General features: G+C 34.9%; 1 protein-coding gene and 1 pseudogene across 1 annotated transcript; both read left to right on the forward strand.

The window, feature by feature from the left end:
- The first annotated feature begins 1,467 nt into the window (after nt 1–1,467).
- On the forward strand, nt 1,468–2,433 carry LOC129076449 (olfactory receptor 52N4-like). Its single transcript, XM_054580616.1, has one exon. It carries the CDS (start codon nt 1,468–1,470, stop codon nt 2,431–2,433), a length of 966 nt encoding a protein of 321 aa, XP_054436591.1.
- A 19,089-nt stretch (nt 2,434–21,522) lies between these two features.
- Nucleotides 21,523–23,898, forward strand: LOC129076450 (putative olfactory receptor 56B2; annotated as a pseudogene).
- The last annotated feature ends 1,937 nt before the right edge of the window (nt 23,899–25,835 follow it).

The following is a 25,835-nucleotide window of genomic DNA, read 5'->3' on the forward strand; positions in this document are numbered from 1 at the left end:
GCATACCAGATATTTGAAAAACTCCAAAGCAAAATTTTAAAAATATATAAAACTAAATAATTAAAACTTAGATAATACATAAAAAATATGAAGCATATAATGTTATATATTACATATTATTGTCAATACATTACTCTGTAATTTATATTATAAAACATATAATTATATATAACATACAATTATATATAACAATTATATATCTGATGTTATCAAATATTATTATTATTAGATTCACAAGTTTCAGACAAAAATATGATCTTGGAAATTGGCAATATTAGACAACTAAAAAATGCCAAGATATTTGGAAGATATAGTTTAAGATTTTTTAAGGAAAATGGATAAAAAAACATATAATAAAAACATTCTTTTTAAAGAAAAGGACAGCATAAGCCCAGATGATCCATTATGTGACTAGAGGTAATTGTAAAATAATGAGGATACAGTTGGGAAGAAATTATCAAAAGTTAATGTAAGAATTATTCCAAAAATCAAAGGTTATGGATTTCCAAACTCAATAAGCCTTGTAAATGCCTGCTTTAAAAAAACCATACATGAACATATATACTTGTGTTATCACCATAATTGCCATTAAATACAAAAATATGGAAATTTTTAAATGTTTGTAAATATTGTAGAGCCAAAAAAAAACATTAAATGAAGAAAAAACAAGACAGATCAGTTCTTGTAAAAACGTTCAAAATCAGAACTGTGTTTTCAATATCTATATCTGTAGCTGGGAGATTGACTCTGTCTTTGAAATTCAAGCATAAGAAAGCTCATCTACATAAGGTTTCTATTAACTCAATTACAAACAGCTGATTGATAAAAATGCTTCCTGGCCTTGTAGTGAGGATTAGTGAGGTAATGTTTCTAAGATTCTTAAACTGTACCTGGTACATAGAAAGCATAAATAACACAAACTCTTATTAAGAATAGGAACAATAAAAACTTATCCTCATATCTGTTGTGTCACTGATGAGGTAATCAATGAGCTTTATCTTAACAAATTACCCAAAGGGGGTTTACATAGTAATTAACATTTAAATAAGATATAATAACAAATGTTAATCAGAAAGATCATAACATAATTACACTTGAGTATAAATTTATGAGAATTGTATCTATGTTCTTTTGTTTTAAAATAAGGTGGACACAATATCTGTGATAGAATCTCGCCCATAATAGTTGCTAAATATGTATTTGTTGAATGAATTGGTAAATTAATGAATTAACAAATAAGGCATACTTGGTTTAAACTATGTTTAAATAAACATTTCTTTGTATTTAAAATAATTGGTTCTTTGATTGAAAGTGCAATATTTAACAGAGGTGGGAGGGGAGAGAGCAGGAGAAAGTGAGAGACCACAACTAAGACTTTCTTTTCTATTTTTCCAAATCTAGGAGTATCAGCAATGAAACAAACAAAAATAAAACTACAAGCTTATTAATAGTTACACCAATCCAATCATGATAATTCTGAACCAAACATATGTGACACCAGCCTCATTCATTCTTAATGGAATCCCAGGACTGGAGGACCTGCATCTCTGGATTTCCTTCCCATTCTGCACAATGTATGTTGTAGCTATGGTAGGAAATTGTGGACTCCTCTATCTCATCCGCTATGAGGACTCCTTGCACAGGTCCATGTACTACTTCTTGGCCATGCTTTCCTTAACTGACCTTGTCATGTGCTCTAGTACAATCCCTAAAACCCTCTGTATTTTCTGGTTTCACCTTAAGGAAATCAGCTTTGAAGAATGCCTAGTCCAGATGTTCTTCATCCATACTTTCACGGGGATGGAGTCTGGGGTGCTCATGCTTATGGCCCTGGACCGTTACGTGGCCATCTGCTACCCTCTGCGCTACTCAAGTATTCTCACTAATTCTGTCATTACAAAGATTGGGCTTGCTACTTTCCTGAGAGCAGTGCTGCTCATCATTCCATTGATTTTCATCACCAAGAGACTACCCTACTGCAAAGGCAATATAATACAGCATACCTACTGTGATCAGCTATCGGTTGCCAAGTTATCCTGTGGAAATATCAAGACCAATGTTATCTATGGTCTGACGGCTGCCTTCCTGATTGGGGGCTTTGACATCCTGTGCATTGCAGTCTCCTACACCATGATCCTCCGGGCAGTGGTCAGCCTCTCCTCAGCAGATGCTCGGCAGAAGGCCTTCAGCACCTGCACTGCCCACATCTTTGCCATTGTTTTTTCCTACAGTCCAGCTTTCTTTTGCTTCTTTTTTAATCGCTTCGGGAGCCATACTATTCCTCCATCTTGCCACATTATTGTAGCCAATATTTATCTTCTCTTGCCTCCCACTATGAACCCTATTGTCTATGGGGTAAAAACTAAGCAGATACGTGATTGTGTTGTAAGAATCCTTTCAGGTTCTAAGGATACCCAGTCTCACAAAACATGAAAAGGATATTTTTTTATGGAAGAGATGAAAGGGGATGGCAACAAGGGAAGTAATATTCTGTTGGCTGTTTAGTCAAGGTCTAATGATGCCTTTTTAAGAGAGCAGTTTTGGTCATGACAATGTAAAGAGATAAGTGGGGAATTAAATGTCTTCAAAATTCCCAAATCATTGACATGGACCCCACACTGTACCATTTTACTTCCTCATGCCTGTTGAGTACTAGTTTCTTCATTAATCCAAGTTCCCATGAACAAAAGCAAGATGGAAGCTGGGTAAATTATCAAAAGAAATAAATAGTCAGAAAGAGATAATCTGTTGCTAGATGTCAGTTTGTCTTGTTTTCAAATAATGATTGGAATTTTCTGTTTGAAAGACCATTGTTGCTTTCCTTTGGGGAATATGTGCTTGTTTTTCTCATTGTTATCACAATTTCTCTATTTTCTTGATACTATTTTCCAATAAAAAGCTAGCAAATACACCATAAGATCATTATTTTAATGAGATTTCAGCTTCTTTGTTATAATTTGGACGTAAGTCATTTGACTATGTCTCCTCTAAAAAACTGCTAAATGGCCAAAGGAAGTTGTATAAATAGTAATTATATTAAAAAATAAACCTTGGGATATGAAAAGAAGAAAGAATATAGTAAGCAAAAACAAATGGATATATGCAAAAAAAATTTTTTTAATCTTGAATTCTCTAAATTATGTTTGACTACTAAAGGGAGATTTATAATTCTGTTGACATGGTTCTAAATTTATCTTGAAGAAACATTTAGAATTAGGGAGGGGAGAGGATGGGGTGGGGTGGTGTTAAAGATAGGGAGAAAAGGTGGGAATAACTGTAATAGAATAAGTAATAAAAATAAATTTATAAAAAAATTAAAATAATTACAAACTAGATGTGGTAAAACTATATAAAAGGAGTTAAGGTTTTCACACTTCACCTGAGCTGGTAAAATGATGTCATCAGGAGACTGTGATAAGTTATGCATATGAATACAGAACACAGAGTAACCACTAAAGATTCTAAAGAGATGCACTGTAAACCATAGATAAATCAAAATGAACTTCTGAAATATGTTCAGGACCTACAAAAAAAACATAATAATTAAAAGCAGAGACAATACATAGAAAGCAAAACATAAAATGCCAGACTTAAGTCCTAACATAGCAATAATTACATTAGATATAAATAGTCTAAGTACAACAATTAAAAGACATTAGTAGAGTGAATTAAATAACATCATTCAACTATATGCTGTTTACAAAAAGCTTATATCAAATATCATTTAATATATTTAATATATAAAATATTTTAAAAATATATCATGCAAATATTAATCAAAGGAAAATATGAATGGTTATCTTATTGCACAAAATAGACTTTATAACAGGAAATTACTAGATGGGTGGGAGGGGCATTATTTATGACAAGAATGTCAATCCACCAAAAAGCCCTAACAGTCATAAATATATGTTTACCAAACAACAGAGCTTAAAAACACACAAAAGAAAATTATTGGCTGAAAGAAGAAATTGGCATACCCATAATTAGAGTTGGAAACTCTAATAAACCTATCTCAACAATTGATGCAACAACTGTACAGAAAATCAGCAAGAATACGAGAGAACTCAGCATCATCAATCAACAGAAGTTTATGGATATTTATAGAACAATCTACCCAACATTACATATATTTTTCCAGTGTCTACAGAATACAAGAAAGATCTATCCTGTGTCATAAAATAAACCTGAACATTTTTTTAAAAAATTGAAAACATACTCATACACTGTGTATTTTCCAACTCCAATAGAATTGGTCAATAAATCAATAACAAAAAGATAGGAAAGTTCACAAACACATGAAAACTAAGCAGGGCACTTCTAAATAACCCATGAGTCAAAGAAGAACTCTGAAAGTAAATTTTAAAAATATATTAACTAAATAAAAACAAAATTTAATAAATCTAAATTTCTGCAGCACACTGAAGTGTTGCTGGAAGAGTAATTTAGAGCATTAAACACATATATTAAGAAAGAGAAAAAGTCTCCAAGCAATAATTTAAGCTCCCAACTCAAGAATCTATAAGAATGAGAATATATACCCAAAGCAAGTAGAAGGAAATACTTAAGATGATAGCAGGAACCAATAAAATGGAAAACTGAAAAATAAAATCAAAGAAGCACACAGCTTGTTATTGGAAAAGACCATTAAAATTGACAAACTTCTAGCAATATTGACAAGGAAAAAAGAAAAAAACAAATGAATATCAAAAATGAAAGAGGATATCACCTTTGACAATGTAGAAATTAAAGGATCAATTCTAAATAAATAAATTTGACAACTTCGATGAAATGGACCAATTCCTCAGAAAACACAAACTACCATAAGTTACTCCATATAGTTTTATTGTAGAACCTACAAACCCTTTAAGAATTAACAGCAACTCTATGTAGTATCTTCTAGGAAACAGAAAAGAAGTGAAAACTTAAGTATTTTTATAAAGCTAGTATTACTCTGATACCCAAACCAAAGAAAGAACAACAAACTCTCTAAAACAATATCACTCATGAATATAAATGCAAAAGTTCCTTTAAAAAATCAGACAAAATTCAACAATATATATAAACATTTTATACCAAGATTGAGTGGGATTTATACTCAGTGCACAAAACCTGCTTCTGTATTCAATATTCAACCATATAGTCAACCATATCAACAAGGTAAAGAATAAAAATCATATTATATCAATTGACGAAAAAACAGCATTTGATAAAATTCAACACCAATTCTTTTTTATTATTGTGATAAAAGGATACAAAAATTATTTTGGTCACTTTAACCGTACAGTACAGTAGTGCTAACTATATGTACATTGTTGTGTAACAGATACCCGGGATTTTTCACCTTGTAAGGTTGACTCTATATCCATTGAACAACTCCCCTTTTCTTCCTCTACCTATTTCTGACAACCACCATTTTACTTTCTGTTTCCAAGAGTGTGATTGCTTTTTAATTTTTTCAAATTGTGGTAGAAACACAAAACATAAAATCAATTATATTAACCATTTTTAAGGGTATAGTTCCGTAGGCTTAAATGTATTCACATTGTTGTAAAACATATCTCCAGAATTTTTCATCTTACAAAGTTGAAACTATACCCAGTGAACAGCAATTATTCCATTTCTCCTACCTCTCATCACCTTGCACCAACATCCTACTTTATTTTTTCTGAGTTTAAATACCTCATATGGATGAAATCATTCAATGTCTCTTTTTGCACTGGCTAGTTCTCAGAACACAATGTTTTCAAAGTTTATTCATATTGTAGCATGTGACAGAATTTCTTTTGTACAGTTGAATAACATTCTATTGTATGTTTATACCATATTTTTTTATATTCATTTTGAGGCGTCCCTATTTGGGCACCAGATGAGGGGGTACCCCATCCCTCAGAGTCCCCTCAGCCACTGCGAATGAGGAAATAAATCATTCCAGACACTCTCGGTCTGCCAGGAAAAGGGGATGGTGATTCCCTCTAGAGGAGAACCCCCAAGCCCTTTCCTTGAAGTAGCTTATTGAGAATGATATGCACAGGGGTATACAGCATGTATGCAAAACTTATCAATCAACGCCTAAGGCTATGTTTACAGAAAACAGAGATCATAGATAACAATTAAAGGAACACAGAGATATGCCTCAGGTCAGGGCCTGGTAGACAGGGTGGCACCCATTCGGTCCTGAAACCTGGGAAACTGATCTCATCCTGTGCTTGGGCCCCAAACATCAGTACTCATTAAGTCAAGGGCATTCTTAGCAAAGTAAGATTCATAGGATTTAATGCACTCCTTTTCCAGGCCTAATTGCCCCTGGGAACCACCTGATCAAGTTTAGGGCTGTACTTTAGTATTGTTTCACTGACCAGGTCAGGCAGGTGGAACAGAGCAGCCAAGAGGTAAGGAGATTCTTCAGATAGAACGAGGACTCCAGCCGTGACAAAGACAAGGGACGAGGATCTTTTCCCCTTCTCCATGTCCCCCAAGTCCTTCCCTGATGGCTTCCATGCAACTGTGCCTGCCTTAGGTTGCCCCTGCCATTGAGAGGTCTTACCAGTCTTTGACTAAACAGCCATCCTCTGGGGCCAAGCAGGGTGATGTGAGGGAGGCAGGAGCTGTGCCCTTGCCAAGGGGACAGGTTTTGTCTCTTCAGTGATCTATTTTCCCAAGGCTTCTTTGCTCAGATCCAGCCTTGGGGCCCTCTTACCTGTTGGCACAGGCTACAGTCCCTGAGACCTGGCAGGATGATTCCCAACACATTTAACTGTCTTTGGACATTTTGGCTGTTTCTGCTTGTTGTATACTGTGAATAATGCTGCGGTAAACATGGGTGTACAAAATATCTATTCCAGAGCCTGTTTTCACTTCATTTGGATATATGTACCAAGAAGTGGGGTTGCTGAATTATATGGTAATTCTATTGTTAATTTTTTGAGGCACTTTCACAGACTCTTTGAAATTTTTTTAGATTATTATTCTTTAGCTTATTTTTTAGTTATACTTGACAAACAATATTATATTAGTTTCAGGTGTACGACATAGTGATTCAACATTTTATATACCTTATGAAGAGATCAACATAAAAAACCTAGCACCTGGCACCATACATAGTTGTTACAATATTATTAACTATATTTCCTGTGCTTTACATCATGATGATTAATTTTATTCCTGAAGTTTGTACTTCTTAATCTATTTCATTGTTTTCTCCTATCTCCCACAACCTTCCCATATGGCAACCACCAGTTTACTTATATCTAGAGTTTGTTTCTGTTTTGTTTTGTTTGTTCATTTATTTTGTTTTTTAGATTCCACATATATGTGAAATCACACAGTATTTTTCTTTGATTTATTTCATTTAGCATATTATCTTTTAGGTCTATGCATGTCCTTTTAAATGGCAAGATTTTATTTTTCTTTATGGCTAGGTAACATTCCATTGTATATATGTATGTGTGTGTATGTGTGTGTGTGTGTGTGTGTGTGTGTGTACATACACACACACTATCTTTCTTATTTATTTATCTGTGAATGGATACCCAGGTTGCTTCTATGTTCTGACTATTGTAAATAATGCTGCAATAAACAAAAGGTTGTATATATCTTTGAATTTTTTTCTTTCAGATAAATACTCTAAAGTGGGCTTTCTAGGTCATGTGGTAGTTTTTAATTTTTTGAGGTATCTCCATATTTTTAAAAAGATTTTATTTATTTATTTTTAGAGAGAGGGGAAGGGAGGTAGGAAGAGAGAGAAAGAAACCTCAGTTTGTGGTTGCCTCTCGAGTACCCAGCCCAAAACCCAGGCACGTGCTCTGACTGGGAATCGAACCAGTGGCCCCTTGGTTTGCAGACCAGTATTCAGTCCACTGAGCCACACCAGCCAGGACTCCATACTGTTTTCTATAGTGACTACCAGTTTACAATCGCACCAACGGCCTTGACTTTTGACAATTTGTTTATAATGTATCTCCTTTTGGGGCCTTTGTAGGTTTATATTAGTTGGAGTCCTTTTAGCTTTTTGAAATTGGATTTCTATTTTCTTCCTCAGATTTAGAAACTTTTCAGCCATTATTTTTTCAGCTAATCTCACCATCTCTTTCTCTCTTTCCTCCTTCTAGGACTCCATAATGCATATATTGCTTTTCTTGCTCATTTCTCACAAGTTCCTTAGTGCTGAGATCTGTCTGCAGTACTCTTAAGTTCTCTGGCACTGCAACAAGACACTGAGTTCTTTATTTTTCTCATTTGCTTCTAGACATCCAAAGTATGCAGGTTCTGTCTGTTCTCACAACCATGTGGGACAGAAACCAGCTGCTCCAGCTGTCCCCTAAGAAATTGGAACATTAGATGCACATTTCACTCTTCTCTTTCCTTCCCCACCAAAAAAGCTGTCAGTTGGGTTTTCCTTCGGAGCTGCAGTGAACTACGCCAGTGTCAGAGAGGTGCTGATATAATTGAAATAAAATCACATTTTACTCATTTCAGTGTGGATTTTCTTGGCTTTGGGCTTACCTGGGGTGCTGTGGCTTCCTCAATGGTTTCTGGAGTTCTTCTAAAGGTTATTTAAACCATAACATTGTTGTTAAGACAATGTCTCTATAGTGGAATGAGGTCTGGGCTTTTCAATCCTTTCAATTTGCTGATAATCTCAAAACTTCTTCCTGATTCTTAAAAAAATCCCCCAAAAAGAGAAATAAAGAGGAATGTTCTCAACATGATTAAGATTATCTATAAATCTCCTGCAGCTAATATTATTCTGAAAGATAGAATATTTCCCATTATATTGGAAACATAGCCAGGATATTTGCTCTTGCCACTATTATTCAACATAGTGCTTGAAATTATGGCCAGTGAAATAAAGCAGGAGAAAAACAAAAGGCACACAAATAAAATAATAAAAGAAAACAAGAAAATTATAACATACTTATTTGCAGATATTAGAATTGCCTTTATAGAAACTACCAAGGAATCTATAAAAAAATTCTACAAATAGGAGTGTTGCATAAGGTATAGGTAAGAAAATACACTTACAAAAATCAGTTACAGTTTTATACACTGGCAATAAAATATTAAATTGAAAAATACAATAACTCATAATTGATAAAAAATACTTAGATGTAAATCTAAGAAAATTACAGAGGATTTGTATGCTGAACACTACACAGTCTTGATGAAAAAAAATCAAAACATATCTGAGTCAATAGAGAGACATACCATATTTTAGATGTAAAGATATCAATTCTCCTAAAACAGATGCATAGGTTTAATACAATTTTTATAAAAATTCCAACCATGTTTTTTGTTTATATAGATGAGATTTAAAAATATATAGGAAGTAAAATTATAATAGCTAAAATAATTTTAAAATAATAATAAAGAGAAAATAGCCTTCTTAATTTCAAGATTTATTATGTAACTATAGCAATCAAAACAATGTGTAATTGAAAAAGGATATATTCATAGATCAATATAACAGAACCCAGAAAGAGGGAAAAAAATTCTACCTCTTACAATTGCACTCATATAAAATAAGCTGAAAATGGTCATGGATGTAAATGTAAAATGTAAATCTTTAGAACATTTTTTTTCACTGTGGGAAAAATGTTCAGGATCTATGACTAAGTAATATATAGACTTGACACCAAAATAACAGTCTTAAAAAGAAAAGCTGATAAATTTAACTTTATAAAAAAATTTGCTCTACAAAGACTCTACTAAGGGTATGTAAATAAGACAATCTAGAGTTTGGGAAAAATATTTACAAACCACATATCTGAAAACAGGACTAGTCTGTGTGTGTGTGTGTGTATGTGTGTGTGTTCAACATTTAAATAGAAGATAGATTTAATGGGTTATAAAATTGACAAATACAGACATTGTACTGAAGAGGATATACAGTTGAAAAATAGAGACATGAATAGATGTTTTACATTATTAATCAGTAGTTACATAAAAGTTAAAATAATGGGGTACCACTACAAAACTATGACAATAGGTAACATAAAACTAGTCACAGTACCTACTGCTAGCAAGAATATGGAGATGGATAACTCATACACTGCTGTACATTTCTGGAGGCAATTAAATATGGTACAGGCACACTGGAAAATAATTTGGCAGCTTCTTAAAAATCTAAACACACTAACCCATATCATTGGCACTCCTGGACATTTAACTCAAAAAACTGAATACTTATACAAAACCCAGTAGTGAGTTACATCAGCCAAAACGACAATTAAAAACTCAGAAAGCATGTCCCTAACAAAAACAATTAAAAAGTAACAAAAACTATACATGTCAACTTTCTCAGGTCTTGATACTCTTTTTTTTCATACTTGGTTACAAATTTAATCAATTCTATATTGAATAATAAGAAAAATTTAATTGCATAAAGATAGCACATAACATTTCAAATATAAAATACAATTGGTAGTGTTATCAAAATACAGGCAACTTTTTTAAAGGATAAAAAAATTATCCTCAGGACCCAGAAGTCTTTTCCATTATAAGCAGATATAGTGATAGAGCAATTCATTCGTGTATGTTTTATATAGAGCGAGGATTTTTTTTCTTTTTGAAGAATTGAACCATAGCTATGAGGTGAGAAGTGCATTCATATAACAATATATTGTGGTAATGTTATATGGCCTTTTTCTATTTTGTTTTTAGTGTTAGGATAGCTAAAATCTTATTTAAAATATCCAACTGGTATAAGGCGTATAAATGTCGATGGAAGGAGACTTGGCTTGGGGTGGTAAACACACAATACAATATACAAATGATTGTGGGAAGTGGTGTTCGGGGCTCCTGCATCTGAGGGCTCCTGTCCAGGGGGCCAGCTGAGGTGGGAGCATGTCCTGGGGGTGTCATGGATGGGGGAATAAACACGAGTCGTGGCAAACACTTTTCTGTTTGTCAGGAGAGGGGTCATGGCTCTTCCCTCTAGAGAAGGCACCAAGCCCCTTTGCCCAAAGGCTTTTATTGAAAGGGTTATCAGTGGGGCTAGGTAATAGAAATGTACAACTGATCTCATTATATTAGTATGTTAATGTTTACAGAGAATAGATAATGTTTTGAAGAAAACAAATGGCAGGAACACACCGATTTACACGATTTACATGGGTCCGAGAGGAGTCTAGTAAACATGAGAGCGTAAACATGAGAGCACCACAGGGTTTAGCGTTAGGGTCTGTGAATAATGTAAATTTCCTTCCCAGCGCACACAATCTGGGCTTGACTGGAGCTTCTAGTCCTAGACCTGGGGTCATTTAGCAAGAGGTTTGGGGGCTGGGAGCTCACTGAGGCTGGCTGTTGCTTGTTTGCAAGGATTTAGGAAGTTGTGAAGCATGAGTCAGGACCAGCTATTCATATGGAAAAGCCACTGTGAACAGCTGTTAAGTTAGTGGACAAAACCTCAGGGGATTTCTAGGATGGGGCATGCAGTGTTAGCCAGGTTGATGCAGTCTCAGATATGGCACCTGCCTGCCAGCTCTATGGCTCTGTGGTGGGATGGTTCAGAAAAGGGACAATAGCCTCTGCTCACCTTTCTGTCTGGGAGAAATGTGTCCCCCAGCTCCTGCATGATGCCAGACACTTCAGTTCCTCCCTGTGTGCCACTGGTGTCTTTCAAGTTGCTACCCTGGTGCTGGAGCTCAGAGGGTATGAATCTGAGTAAGCCTGTTATGCGTTCTTCAGGAGGAACTCCTTGGGACTCTAGAGGTTTCTTCCATCAACTCTATCCCCACTGGTTTTTGTAGCCAGAAGTTATGAGACTTATCTTCCTGGTACTGGAACCCTGGGCTGGGGGGCCTAGTGTGGATCTGGGACTCCTTGTTCCTGAGATATCCTTCCGAATTTTTATCTACCACACGTGGATGTGGGACCAGCCTATTCTGTGTCAGTGCCCCTCCTACCAGTCTAGATGCATATGGTTTATTTAATCCCATAGTTGTCAGACTTCCATTCAACTCAATTTCTGATGATTCAGAATGATGGTTGTTCTATAATTTTTTTGTAATTTTGATGTGGTTGCGTGAGGAGGTGAGCTATATTTACATATGCTGCCATCTTCTGCATATTTTATATGAATAAGAGTATACAGTGCATGGTTATTTATCTCTGAATTCTTTGACTTAGTGCATATTTTCAGAATTTATCCATGCTGCATCATATCAGTGCTTCACCCCTTTGCAAGCCTGAATGATATTGTATTCATATATATACTAAGTTATATTTATCCATTCATCAGTTGATGTTAATTTTGGTCATTAATACATTTTGGCTAATGAAAAATGCTGCTATGAAATTTTAAGTACATGTTTTGTTTTTGGAATAGCTGTTTTCAATTCTCTATAGTTGGCAGGGGAATTACTGTACCACATAACAATTCTGTGTCTTACTTTTTGAAGAACCACCAAGCTCTTTTGTACATTGACTTCCTTATTTTACATTCCCTTCAGCAAGTGTGCAGGTCCTATTTTATCTAAATTTTTGCTGACATTTTTTATTTTTTGTTTTTGTTTTTTAACATAGTGTAACCATTCTAGTGAATATAGTGGTATCTCTTTGTGGTTTTCATTTGGATTTCCTAATGACTAATAATGATCATATTTTCATGTGCTTATTGACCATTTAGGTATATTACTTGGAAAAATGATTATTCAAGTTATTTGTTATTTAAATTAGGATATTTGTCTTTTTGTTGCTTAGTTGTAAGAGTATTTATATATTTTGGATACTAGACTCTTTTCAGATGTTATCTGCAAATATTTTCTCTTACTTTGTGAATTACCTTTTCTCTTTAATGTTTTTGTCATCACCTGAGGACATTTTTTAATTGCTTTTAGAGAGAAAGAAAGGGAGACAAGTGAGAGAGAAAAAGAGAGAGAGAGAAAGAGAGACATTGATGTAAAAGAGAAGCATCCATTGATTGCCTTCTATATGTGCCCTGGCTGGGGATTTAATCTGAAACCTAGATATGTGCCCTGATCAGAAATCAAACGTGCAAGCTTTCAGTGTATGGGATGTAACTCCAAGCAACTGAGCCACACCAGCCAGGCTTCTTTTCTTTTTCTTGATATTTTATATATAGAAATTTTTTCTGTTCTGTTACAGTTACCCCATGTTTTTCCCCATTTCTCTACCCTGCCTCATCACCCCTCACTACCAGTCAGCCCCACCCTGCCATTGTCCCTACCCATGAGTCCTCTATTCATATTCCTTGGCTTGCCCCTTCCCCTTCTTTCTCCCATATCCCCCTCACTTTTCCCTTCTGGTCACTGTCAGTCCCCTTCCCCTTCTTTCTCCCATATCCCCCTCGCCTTTCCCTTCTGGTCATTGTCAGTCTATTCCTTCTTTCCATGCCACTGGTTCTATTTTGCTTGTTTGTTCTGTTGATTAGGTTCCACTTATAGGTGAGATCATATGGTATGTGTCTTTCACCGCCTAACTTATTTCACTTAGCAAAATGATCTACACTTTCATCTAAGCAGGTGTGAAGGGTAGGAGTTCCTTCTTTTTTTCTGCTGCTTAGTATTCTATTGTGTAAATGTACCACAGTTTTTTGATCCACTCATTTATTGATGGGCACTTAGGCATTTCCAGCACTTGGCTATTGTAAATAATGCACCATTGAACAGCGGAGTGCACAGGTTCTTTTGAATTGGTGATTCAGGATTCTTAGGGTATAATCCCAGCAGTGGGATCATTGAAAGGCAGTTCCATCTCTAGTTTTTTGAGGAAATTCCATATTGTTTTCCACAGTGGCTGCACCAGTATGCATTCCCACCAACAAGGTGTCAGTATTCCTTTTTCTCCACAACTTCACCAGCACTTGTTTGCTATTTGTTCTTGATAATATTTTTAATGTACAAAAGTTGTGTTTTTTTATTTTCATGAATTCTGGTTTGTTTTTTTAATATATATTTTATTGATTATGCTATTACAGTTGTCCCATTTTTTTTCTCCCCTTTATACCTCTCTGCCCTGCACCCCCTCTCCCATTAGCATTACCCCTCATCTTAGTTCATGTCCATGGGTCGTACATATAAGTTCTTTGGCTTCTCCATTTACTATACTATTCTTAACCTCCCCCTGTCTATTTTGTACCTACTATTTATATTTCTTATTCCCTGTTCCTTTTTCCCTGTTCTCCCCACTCCCCTCTAATCTCCATTTCTGTGATTCTGTCCCTGTTCTAGTTGTTTACTTAGTTTGTTTTTGGGTTTTTTTTTTCAGGTTCAGTTGCTGATAATTGTGTTTGTTGTCATTTTACTATTCATAGTTCTTTTTCTTAGATCAGTCCTTTTAACATTTCATATAATAAGAGCTTGGTGATGATGGGCTCCTTTAAGTTTACCTTATCTGGGAAACACTTTGTCTGCCCTTCCATTCTAAATGATAGCTTTGCTGGATAGAGTAACCTTGGATGTAGGACCTTGCCTTTCATGACTTTGAACACTTCTTACCAGACTCTTCTTGTCTTCAAGGTTTCTTTTGAGAAATCAGCTGATAGTCTTATGGGAACTCCTTTGTAGGAAACTCCTTTGTAGGTATCTCCTTTTCTCTTGCTGTTTTTAAGATTCTGTCCTTATCTTTAATATTGGGTAATATAATTATGATGTGCCTTGGTGTGCGCTTCCTTGGGCCCAACTTCTTTGGGAATCTCTGAACTCCCTGGATCTCCTGGAAGTCTATTTCTTTTGCCAGACTGGGGAAGTTATCCTTCATTATTTTTTTCAAATAAGTTTTCAATCTCTTGCTCTTCCTCTTCTCCTTCTGGCACCCCTATGATTCAGATACTGGAACATATAAAGTTGTCCCAGAGGTTCCTAAGCCTCTGTTCTGGTTGAATGCTTACCTCTTCCTTCTGCTCCAGATTGTTGATTTGAGTCTTGGTTTCCTTCCCTTTACTGTTGGTTCCCTGTATATTTTTCTTTATTTCACTTTGCATAGCCTTCACTTTTTCCTCTATTCTGCAACCATAGTCAGCCAATTCTGTGAGCATCCTGATTACTAGTGTTTTGAACTGTGCATCTGAGAGGTTGGCTATCTATTCATCACTTAGTTCTATTTTTGGAGCTTTGATCTGTTCTTTCATTTGGGCCTTATTTCTTTGTCTCAGCATGCCTGTTACATTGGAAGGGGCAGAACCTTAGGTATTTTCCAAGACAGGGTAACCCAGGTCCCTGCATTATGATGCTGTACATGGGAGAGGGGTCTGAGAGGGAACAATAGCACTTACTCAGCTCTTGGCCAGCTTTCAGTCACTTCCTCTGCTACCAACAAGCAAATTGGGCCCTTCTGGTACTGATTCCTGGGTGAGTGGGTTTGTGTATAGTTCTAGGACCCTATGGGTCTCTCCAACAGACTTTCCTGTGAGGCTGGGAGTTTCTCCCAATGCCACATCCCCCACAGGTTTTTACAACCAGAGGTTTTGAGGTTTTCTTCTCCCACATGGGAACCCTGGATTGTGCGGTCTTTCTCACTCCCCAGCTGTTCCTCCCAGTTTATCTGCATGCAAATGTGGGACTGCCTGGTCCTCTAGCTATTGCCTTGCATCGCGCTCCCGCTGTCCATCTCCGCCCCTCCTACAAGTCTGGATGAATGTTCCTTCTTTAGCTCCTTGGTTGTTGGACTTCCATACAGTTCAATTCTCTGGTAGTTCTGGTTATTTTTTGTTTTTAAATTTGTTGTTGTTCTTTTGATTGTGTAAGAAGGCGAAGTGTATCTACCTACGCCTCCATCTTGGCTAACTAGTTTTTTCTTTAGTGCTCATGAATTTGGTCTTATATCTAATAAACCATTGCCAACACTAAGGTAAAAATTTACCTCTTTGTTTTTCTGTGTTTTATAATATAAGCTCTATATTTAGGTATTTGACCCATTGTTAGTTCATTTCTATGCTGAGTTTATTTTTATGCTGTTGTGCTGAGTCCAAATTTATTCTTATAGGTGTCTTGTTGTCCAAGCACTTTGCTGAAGGATACTCTCTCCTCATTAAATGGCCTTGGAACTAGAGTAAAACATAAATTGACCATAGATGTATGAATTTATTTCTGTACTTAAAAGAAATAATTTTATTGTATTTTTTCCATTACAATTTAGCCCCCTTATCCCCTCAACCCCCTGCAAACACCACACATTTGTCCATGCCATAACTCCTTTTTCCTTTTTGCTCAATCCCTCCATCCCTTAACCTCCCTCCCCCCATTAGCTGTCATCCTATTCTCTATCTATGAGTCTATTTCTATTCTGCTTGTTATTTCAGTTTGTTTGTTAGATTCCACATGTCAGTGAAATCATATGGTATTTGTCTTCTATGACTGGCTTAATTCAGTTAGCATAATGTTCTCCAAGTCAATCCATAATGTCACAAATGGTAAATTTTTCTTCCTTATTATGGCCAAATAGTATTCAATTGTGTAAATATCTCATAATTGTTTTGCCCACTCATCTACTGATGGACACTTGGGCTGCTTGCAACTTTGCTTTTCTTTCTCAGGATTGCTGTTATTATGCAGGGAATTTTGTGATTCTATGAACATTTTTGAAATGTTTGTTCTAGTCCTGTGAAATGTGTCATTGAAATCTTGATAAGAATTGCATTGTCCCTATAGATTTCTTGGGGTTGTATGAAAATTTTAGTGATGTTAATTCTTCCTACCCATGAACATGGTATGTGCTTCCATTTATTTGTATTTCTTAAATTGGAGGAATCATGGCCAAATATCAGACTATACTATGAGGCCATAGTAATAAAAATAGCATGGTACCAGCATAAAAAAAGACACATAGATCAATCAAATAGAATAGAGAGCCCAGAAATAAACCCACACTTTTATAGTCAGTATTTGACAGAGGAAGCAAACATGTACAATGGGTTAAGGATAGTTTATTCAATAAATGACATGGGGAAAATTGGACAGATACACACAGACAAATAAAACTAGATGACTTTTTTACACCACACACAAAGATAAATTCAATTGATGTTAAAGAGTTAAATTTTAGACACCAAATCATGAAAATTGTAGGAAAAAACATAGGCAGTAACACCTTGGGCATTTCTCATAGCACTGTTTTTTTTGATCTATCTTCCCAGGCAAGGGAAACAAAAGAAAAATAAATAAGCAAATGGAACTATATCAAACTAATAAGTTTTGCACAACAAGGGAGACCATCAACAAAATAAGACAACTTATGGAATGGGAGAACATGGTTAATATTCAAAATTAATAAAGTACTTACAAAACTCTCCATCAAAAAACAAACAACCTAATTAAAAAACGAGCATAAGACCTGAACAGAGACTTATCCAAAAAAGACATACAGATGGCCAATAGGTACATGCAAAAATGCTCAACGTCATCAGAGAAATGCAAGTTAAAACCACAATGAAGTTACCATCTCACACCTGTCAGAATGGCTATCATCAATAAATCAACAAATGAGAAGTGCTGGCAAGGATGTGGAGAAAGGAGAGCCCTTTTACACAGTTGATGGGACTGCAGACTGGTGCAACCACGGTGGAAGGCAGCATGGAAATACTTTAAAAATTAAGAATGGATCTGCCTTTTGATACAGTGATCTCACTTCTTGAAACATATCCAAAGGAACCCAAAACACAAATTTGAAAGAACATAAGCACCCCTATGTTTATTACAGCATTTTTTTTCAATTACTAAGATATGGAAGCAGCCCAACTGTCCATCAGTAGATGAGTGGATAAAATAACTATGAGACATTTACGCAATGGAATACTCCTTAGTCATAAAAAATGAAGAAAAACTTCACCCTTTGTAACAGTATGGATGGACCTGAAGAATATTATGCTAAGTGAAATAAGCAAGCCCTAGAAAGACAAATACCATATGATTTCACTTATATGTGGACTTTAATGAACAAGCTGAACTAACAAGCAAAATAGAGAGAGACTCATAGATAGAGACCAGGAGGTTGCACAATGGGAAAGTTGTCTGTCACTTGTGGGAAATAACTTGGAAAGACATGTGGACACCCTGTGCTATTAAAATATGCATATGTATTGATATGAAATATTATGAAATGTTGTGCTTATTTGTATGTTTGCATGAGGTGGATTGGAGGTTAGGTCTGGGTTCATTAAATGAACTTTTCCTGTAGATTATTCTTAGGGTTACAGAGAGAAAATCAGGCTACCCTGCAGCCTATCAGAGAGCTAAGCAGATAGTCTCCCCTTCCTTTATCTGACAGAACTCAGATTGCCTAAACCAACTACAACATAATGCAACAACTTCAAGTCTCTATTTTCTTGTGGTTTATCAATCACTTTGTATAATTTTATATCTAGAGCTTACCAACCTCCCCAATTATTTTCAGAGTGCCTCCTCTTTTCAAAATTGGACAAATCCAAGAGACAAAACTTGTGAGAAAATCCCTCTTCAATTTCTGAATATGCAAAACCTTAAAATGTAGTAAAGAAGACATCTTTTCCCTTACAAGAAGTCTCTTTTAAAAGGAGTGGGAGGGGCAGGGGAAAGTGGTGGCAGGTAAATGGAGAAAAATGTATTTGAACAATAAAAATTAAAAAAATAAAGAATAAAAGAGATTTTTTTTCCTTAAAAAAAAAACTTTTGGATTAAAAAGAGGAATGGGGAAAAGTCAATAATAGTGTGATGTTTCTACAGTGACAGATAATTAGAATTATTGGGGTAAGCACATGGTAAGGTATAAAGTGTCAAATCACTACATTGTATACTTGACACTAATATAACTAATATGATATTTATATAATATTCTATATGAACTTACATAAAGAAATAAATACACAAAAACTTCCAAAGCCTTACTTTAAAGAAAGATAACCTGAAACTTAGACATTTAAAGACAATTATGCCTATATCTCATGAAAGCCAGCTCCATCAAACCCTAAGTAGGATACTAGCTTAATGATGTGCTTATAATTCTTGTCCTTAATTACTCCTATGCCCTGGGTTTGATGGACTTGGGATTCACAACTCTAGGGAACCGGTTTTGTCTCCCCCACAGGCCCATGGAGTTTCTCTCAACTGCTCATAAAATCCAAAGTCTAGGTGCCATAGCTGTAAACCAGCTCTGTGTATCATGAAGTTCACACTTGAGACAAGTCGAGTACAGCACCCTTACTGTAAGTATACAGTTACTGGGACCACAGCCAATCTTGTACCTTTTTGCAGAGATTTGGGGATGCCTTGTTGAAGAAAAAGCATCTGCATAAAATCCCCCGATGACTCTAGAGAAATCATGAAGTGCACTCGGTGCCAAAGTAACTTAAATATCAGAAAATTTTATCAACCTCAATATAACAATGTGGTAGAATTTCTATAACCACTATGGTCTAAGATGTAAAAAAACAAACCAAAAAAAAAAAAAACAACAAACCCCAAATAAATTATAATAGCGCTGATTTTCTTTCTTTTTTTTTTTAAATTAATTTATTTACTTTTTAAATACATTTGTCTCTGCCTTCCCCCGACCTCTTTCCCTTGCCCCCTCCCACCTTCCCTCCCTCAGCTCTTCCCCTTTGGTTTTGTCCATGAGTCCTTGCTATATGTTCCTTGACTTTCCCCTTCCCTTCCCTTTCCCTGCCCCACCCCTACTTCCCTCTTGTCTCTGTTGATTTCTTTTCCTTTCAGTGTTGCTGGTAAATTATAATAGCACTGATTTTCTATAGAATTCTCTGCACTATTTTGTCAATTTTATTTTATAAAACACTTCCTATCTTTATAATACTTCACACAATGTTCTAAGCCTAAGGCTTAGCTGGATATATCAGAAGTCACCATTCTCCAGCTCCTTTGAGCTCCTAGACATATTTATACACATGTTTTTCTTAGCTTTCTGACTCCTATAAGCAATTTTATGGTATCAGGGATTGATGGTGACTGTCTTGACTGAGAAAACAGCCACCCAGGACTTCATTTAAATGAACCAAGTAAATGATAGATCTTTTTCTACCGTGCAATGGTTTTAATAAAATTTAATTCTTGATCCAACTCCAAGAGCTAGAAATGGATTATCTTATTCCATAGATTAGAACAGAGGATTCTAGAAGCTAAGATAATTTTCAAGTTTATGGGGCCACATCAAGCTGCATTTCCACCCAAAGTATTTGAATTTTTGCTGAACTATAAGAATGACAGTTTCGTGGGTATGGGTTTTAGTGGGATACCCAGTAACAGAGCAGGCACTTAGTTTATCTTAAACATCAGGAAAGATATAATATTTAGCACAAAGGAGTGGATAAATATAATCTAATGTAAGAATGCATTACAGAATTTTCATCCAAGTAATTTTTCATGCTTTAAATGGTTTTCTTAACGCTGCCTGGTATTTCCATTTAGATGATAACATTTTAAAAGATATCAGTTGATTTTTTTGTTTTACTAATTCTTTAGTTTTTGAATTTCCAAAATACAGGGAAATAGAAGTTGAGATAGTGGCCATCCCTGTCTTGTTCATTAAATAAGTAATCTTTGAACATTGTTAGACAACACCCTACTGAAGAAGTTCCTTTTTACCTGATTTAAATTGATTTTGGAAAACTTATAAATAGGCCCTGGCTATTGTGGCCTAATTGATTGGAGTGTCGTCCTGTACACCTAAAGGTCATGGGTTCTATTCCCAGTCAGAGCGCACACCTAGGTTGTTGGTTGTGTTCCCAGTCAGGACATGTGCAAGGTGCAGCTGATCATTGTGTCTCTTTCATATCGATGTTTCTTGTCCTCCCTCTCTTTCCACCCATCTCCTCTCTCTAAAATCAATAAACATATCCTTGGGTGAATATTAAAAATAAATTACAAATAGATAAACTAAATACTTCTTTCATCTCTCTGATTTATGTTGATTTTTTCTTTAATTTTTTAAAAATGACTTTGGGTGGCAAGCATACAATGCAATATACAGATAATGTATCGTAGAATTGTACACTTGAAACCTATATAATTTTATTAAACAATGTCACCTCAATAAATTTAATCAGAGTAATCACACTGTAAGGTATAAAATTTTGAATCACTGTGTTTTACACATGAAATTAATGTAACCATATAATATTATATACCAACTATACTTAAAAACTTTTTAAAAAAGAATAGCAGTTATAAATTTAGGATTGACATAAGATCCAGCAATTTCACTTCTTGGTATATACTCAAAAGAATCAAAAGCAGGGTCTGAAAGACATATTTGTGCATCCATGTTTATAGCAGCAGTATTCACAATAGTTAAAATGTGAAAGTAGCCCAAGAATCCAACTACTGATAAATAGATAAGCAAAATGAGGTGTATACACACACACACACACACATCTATATATAAAATGAAATATTTTCAGCCTTAAAACAGGATGAAATTTTGTAATATGCTACAATGTGGATGGACCTTGCGGATATTATGCTGCTTGCAGTATGCCAATCACAAAGCAACAAATACGGTATTATTCCCTGTGTATGACGTACCTTAGAGTAGTCAAAAGTATAAGACAAAAACTGTAATGGTGGTTGCCAGAGGATGCGGTGGGGAGATGATGGAGAATTGCTGTTTAATAGGTATAGAGTTTCAGTTTTACAGGATGGAAAAATTTATGAGGATGGGTGGGGTTTATTGATGCATAATAATGCATTTGATGTCACTGAACTATATACATCTAAAAATGGTCAAGATAGTTTTATGGTGTGTGGGCTTAACCCAAATTTAAAAAATTAAATGGAAGATACAGAGATATCACATGGAATCTTTGCTCCCATACATGCATTTTCTCTAATATTTTTAATGTAGTAATTACAACTAATGTATTTCTAATACTAAACTATATTTGGTCATGCATGATATATCTTTTCTTCATAGGCTGCATAATTAGATTTGTTACTATTTAAAATTTATAATCAAAAAAGTTCTAAGACATTTTTGAAATGTATTTTATGGTTTGAAATTGTTAGTATAACAGTTGAAATGTTTTCCTCCTTTTATAATTTATCTTAATTGATTTTAGAGATGGAGAGGAAGAGGCAAAAGGGAATTTGTTGTTCCACTCATTTATGCTTTCATTTACTGAGCAGTGATGAATTTGCAAACTTGGCTTATCTGGATGATGCTCTAATCAACTGAGCTACCCGACCAGGGTTTTATAATTTCTTGAGTATTGTACATAGAGTGGTAATTATATGTTCCAGTAAGTAAATTATGTCTAAGACATTACATCTTAAATTCTCTGGTATTTCTTTTTTGTATTCTGTACATTTCCTATGCCAGTTTTAATTTATCTGTGTTAGTCAGTTATAGTAAGTTATGCACACTTTAAAATATTGTATAGTTCCTAAATGTTAAATCTGGAGTCATAAAGTAACATTATATTCATTAAAATTGTAAGATAACTTTTCAAAATGCCATGTCTCAACTTTCACTTTAGTTTTCCAGTCAATAATATGTTGAATTGTCTATTTTATGATTCTCTTTCAGTAATGTCTTTCATTTTTTGGAAGTTTTAAAAACTTTTTTAAAATTTAATTTTACTGTTGTTCAAATACAGTTGTCCCAGTTTTTCCCTTCTTGTTCTCCCCTGCCCCACCCAAGCCCTGCTTCCACAGTCAATCTCTACCCTGTTGTCCATCTTCCTTCTTTCTGCTGCATAGTATTCCATTGTGTAAACGTAACAGTTTTTTGACCCACTCATTTACTGATGGACATTTACACTGCTTCCAGCACTTGCCTTTTGTAAATTGCACTGCTATGAACATGCAAAATATTTTTACTAAAAAAAGACTTCTTTTCACATATTCTATAACCTAATCTGCAACCCAAAAAGACTTCATGATTAAAAACTTCTACTCTGAGTTTTAAATTTGGTGTAAAAACTTCTACTCTGAGTTTTAAATTTGGTGTAAAAAGAAACCACCACATTAACAAAGACAAACTTAAGACCAGCTTCCATGACTTAAAAGATGGAAGATAATAAGCAAGATCCTGATTATTATAATATTCCATTCCTCAATTATAACACATTGGAAATAATATGAAAGTTTTTGATATTAGTTGAATTAACATATGAAACATGCTATCACAATTTCAGTTTCATAGTAGGTATTCTATAAATATTAGTGGTAGGAGGAGAACAATGAAGGATGATGTAACCCTTCCCCTTCAATATCATGAACCTAGGTTACTCCTTTAAAATATTGTCATAAATATTCTTAAGGCTAGTAAACTTGAATATTTTTCATTTTAGTGAAGGATTTTCCTTGTTCTCAGAGATTTTAACATCTCTAAGTTTCAGGTCTCAGAGTTCATTCTGTTAGGATTCCCAGGTATTCACAGCTGGCAGCACGTGATCTCCCTACCCCAGGCTCTGCTCTACTACTTAGTTCTCAGTGCCAATATTCTTGTTCTGATTGTCATCAATCAAGAGTCAACACTGCACCAACCAATGTACCATTTCCTGGGTATTCTGGCTGTGGTAGATGTGAACCTAGCTGCAATATCAGACCCAAGATATTGGCCATCTTATGGTTGAATGACAAGGCCATCAGTCACTCCAAGTGCCTTCTGCAGATGTTATTTTATGAGTATAGAGTCAGGCATCTTTGCCTGCGTGGTGATAGACAGATATGCAGCCATTACTGATCACTATACTATCTATCTGTAATTACTGAATCTTTTGTGGTCAAAGAAACTGTGTTCATAGCACTCAAAAACACCCTAACTACTATCCCTATGCCTGTTTTTGTTACTCAGAGACACTGCTATTCACATAACCAAAATTAGTACTCTTTGTGCTCTAATGTGAAGATCACTATCCAATCTTGTGATGATGACATAATAACTAAAACTATCTACCTGCTACTTCTGGCTCAAATGCTCAAAGGAGGTGTCCCAGGTTGGAAGATTTGATCATATATTTTGATGCTTCTCTCTGTAAACACTGATAATTAAAGATGTGAACAATGAAGCTAAGCAGTCCCTATGGAGCACTCAAAGTAAATCCTATCAATTGATGAAACTCACTTATCAACTTGTATTTCAAATCAGCTTTCTAATGACTGTGTTAATAATGAAGGATTGTATGGCATTTGTAAATAGATCCAAAATTAAAGGTAAAGAAACAAAACAAGCTATAAAAATAAACATTTGAAATTTGGGTGTTATAAAAAAATTATTGAAGCAGAATAGATATATTTATATAAAGTATATATCTTCTTTACCTTAGTAGTTACAAGTATAATGGAATGTAACTACTTGGGTTAAAATGAATATATCAACAAGACTATATCCACATTGCTCTGTGGGGGGACCTTGACCCGCAAAGTCCCCTGGAGCCACAGATGAAATAAATATACCAACACATGATCTGTGTGGGGAGAAAAGGCTGGCCAATCCCTCAGAGGAGAAAGGCCCTGATCTCCTTTTTCCCTAGGTTTTTATTGAGTTCAGCAGGTAAGGGAGCACACAGCATGCACAAATAGCTCATCAATCAATGTTACATAGTATTGATCAAAGACGAGTAGATATTGTTCAGAAGTAACAATTGCAAGAACATAAGGGTCTCTTTAAATCAGAGTCTGTTAGGCAGCATAACGCTAGGTGGTCAAGACAACCTTGTGCTTAGAAACCAAACATCCAGTGTATGTCAACTCTCTTAACTTGGAAGACACTATTCTTAGCAGGACAGGCTTCAAAGGAAATAATGCATTATTTTTCTTCAGGCCTGATTTTCCTGGTGGGACCTCCTGTGCCTGCATCTGTTCATGCCTGCTGGCCAGAATTCCTGGTTTTCCAGCTGAGCCTTCCTCACGCAGGGCTACAGTCCCCAATACCGTGCAAGGTGGTTCCCCATGTGCTTTTTTATGGCGTATAATTTTGAATCACAATATTTTTCAAATATTTTGTGTTTTTATATTAAGTCCATAATATTTCAAATTTTATAAGGAAACAAATATTAGCACACATTTGGTTAATACACATCATGAAAATCCATTTCAAATTTTTCATTAAAAATAAATTAATTATACATTTTTAGATACAGAGTACTTTAATTAGAGTAACTTGATTTTTAAAACATATCTCGTATTTTAAATGTCTACTTCATTACAGTGTGAGTATCAACATGACTACAAAAATAAAAAGTATCTTCAAGTAGAGAAAAAAGCCTCAAAACCAGAATCAATTGGATTTAAATACTGAGATACCTAAAACATATTTCTCTCTGCTATGACAACTTGGATTTAGACAGTTTTGAAAATTTTAGAATACAGTTTCCTCACTAAAAATTGGGTAAACTAACTCACAATATCATTTTAATTAAAGTTAAATATTCATGAATGGTTTGAAAAATTATATCTTCTTAGAAAAAAGTTATTGTCAATATTCTATTATCCAATCTGTTACCAAAGTGTTCCCATGTATAAATTTCTCTACTCTCAATTCTATACATTAAAACTCAAAATAAAGAAACTAACACTTTGCAAAACCCAACTTAAGAGGCCAGGTGTTTTGTTTTTTATTGAATTTATTGGGGTGACATTAGTTAGTAAAATTATTTAAATTTCAAAAGAAAAGCACCATGTTGTGATTTCAGATTATTTTCTCCTTGTCCACATTCCATGACTCAAAATATAGAAGACAGTGACCAAGGTCCTGATATTTCTAACATTTTAATCATCAAGTATGAGAGTGTGGGAATAATTTGACTTGTCTTATGGAGATTTTGTGATGATTAAAGAGGTAACCAGGATGTGCTACCACAGTTCTTGCTTCATTAGAATAATTTGACTTGTTTTATGGAGATTTTGTGATGATTAAAGAGGTAACCAGGATGTGCTACCACAGTT

The sequence above is a fragment of the Pteronotus mesoamericanus genome, unplaced genomic scaffold (genome assembly GCF_021234165.1).
Source record: "Pteronotus mesoamericanus isolate MK-2021 breed Mesoamerican mustached bat unplaced genomic scaffold, CSHL_Meso_final contig_591, whole genome shotgun sequence".
Lineage (NCBI taxonomy): Eukaryota > Metazoa > Chordata > Mammalia > Chiroptera > Mormoopidae > Pteronotus > Pteronotus mesoamericanus.

Bases quoted from the DNA above. Each gene is read 5' to 3' on its own strand.
- LOC129076449 (XM_054580616.1), top strand. From the start codon at position 1,468: ATGATAATTCTGAACCAAACATATGTGACACCAGCCTCATTCATTCTT.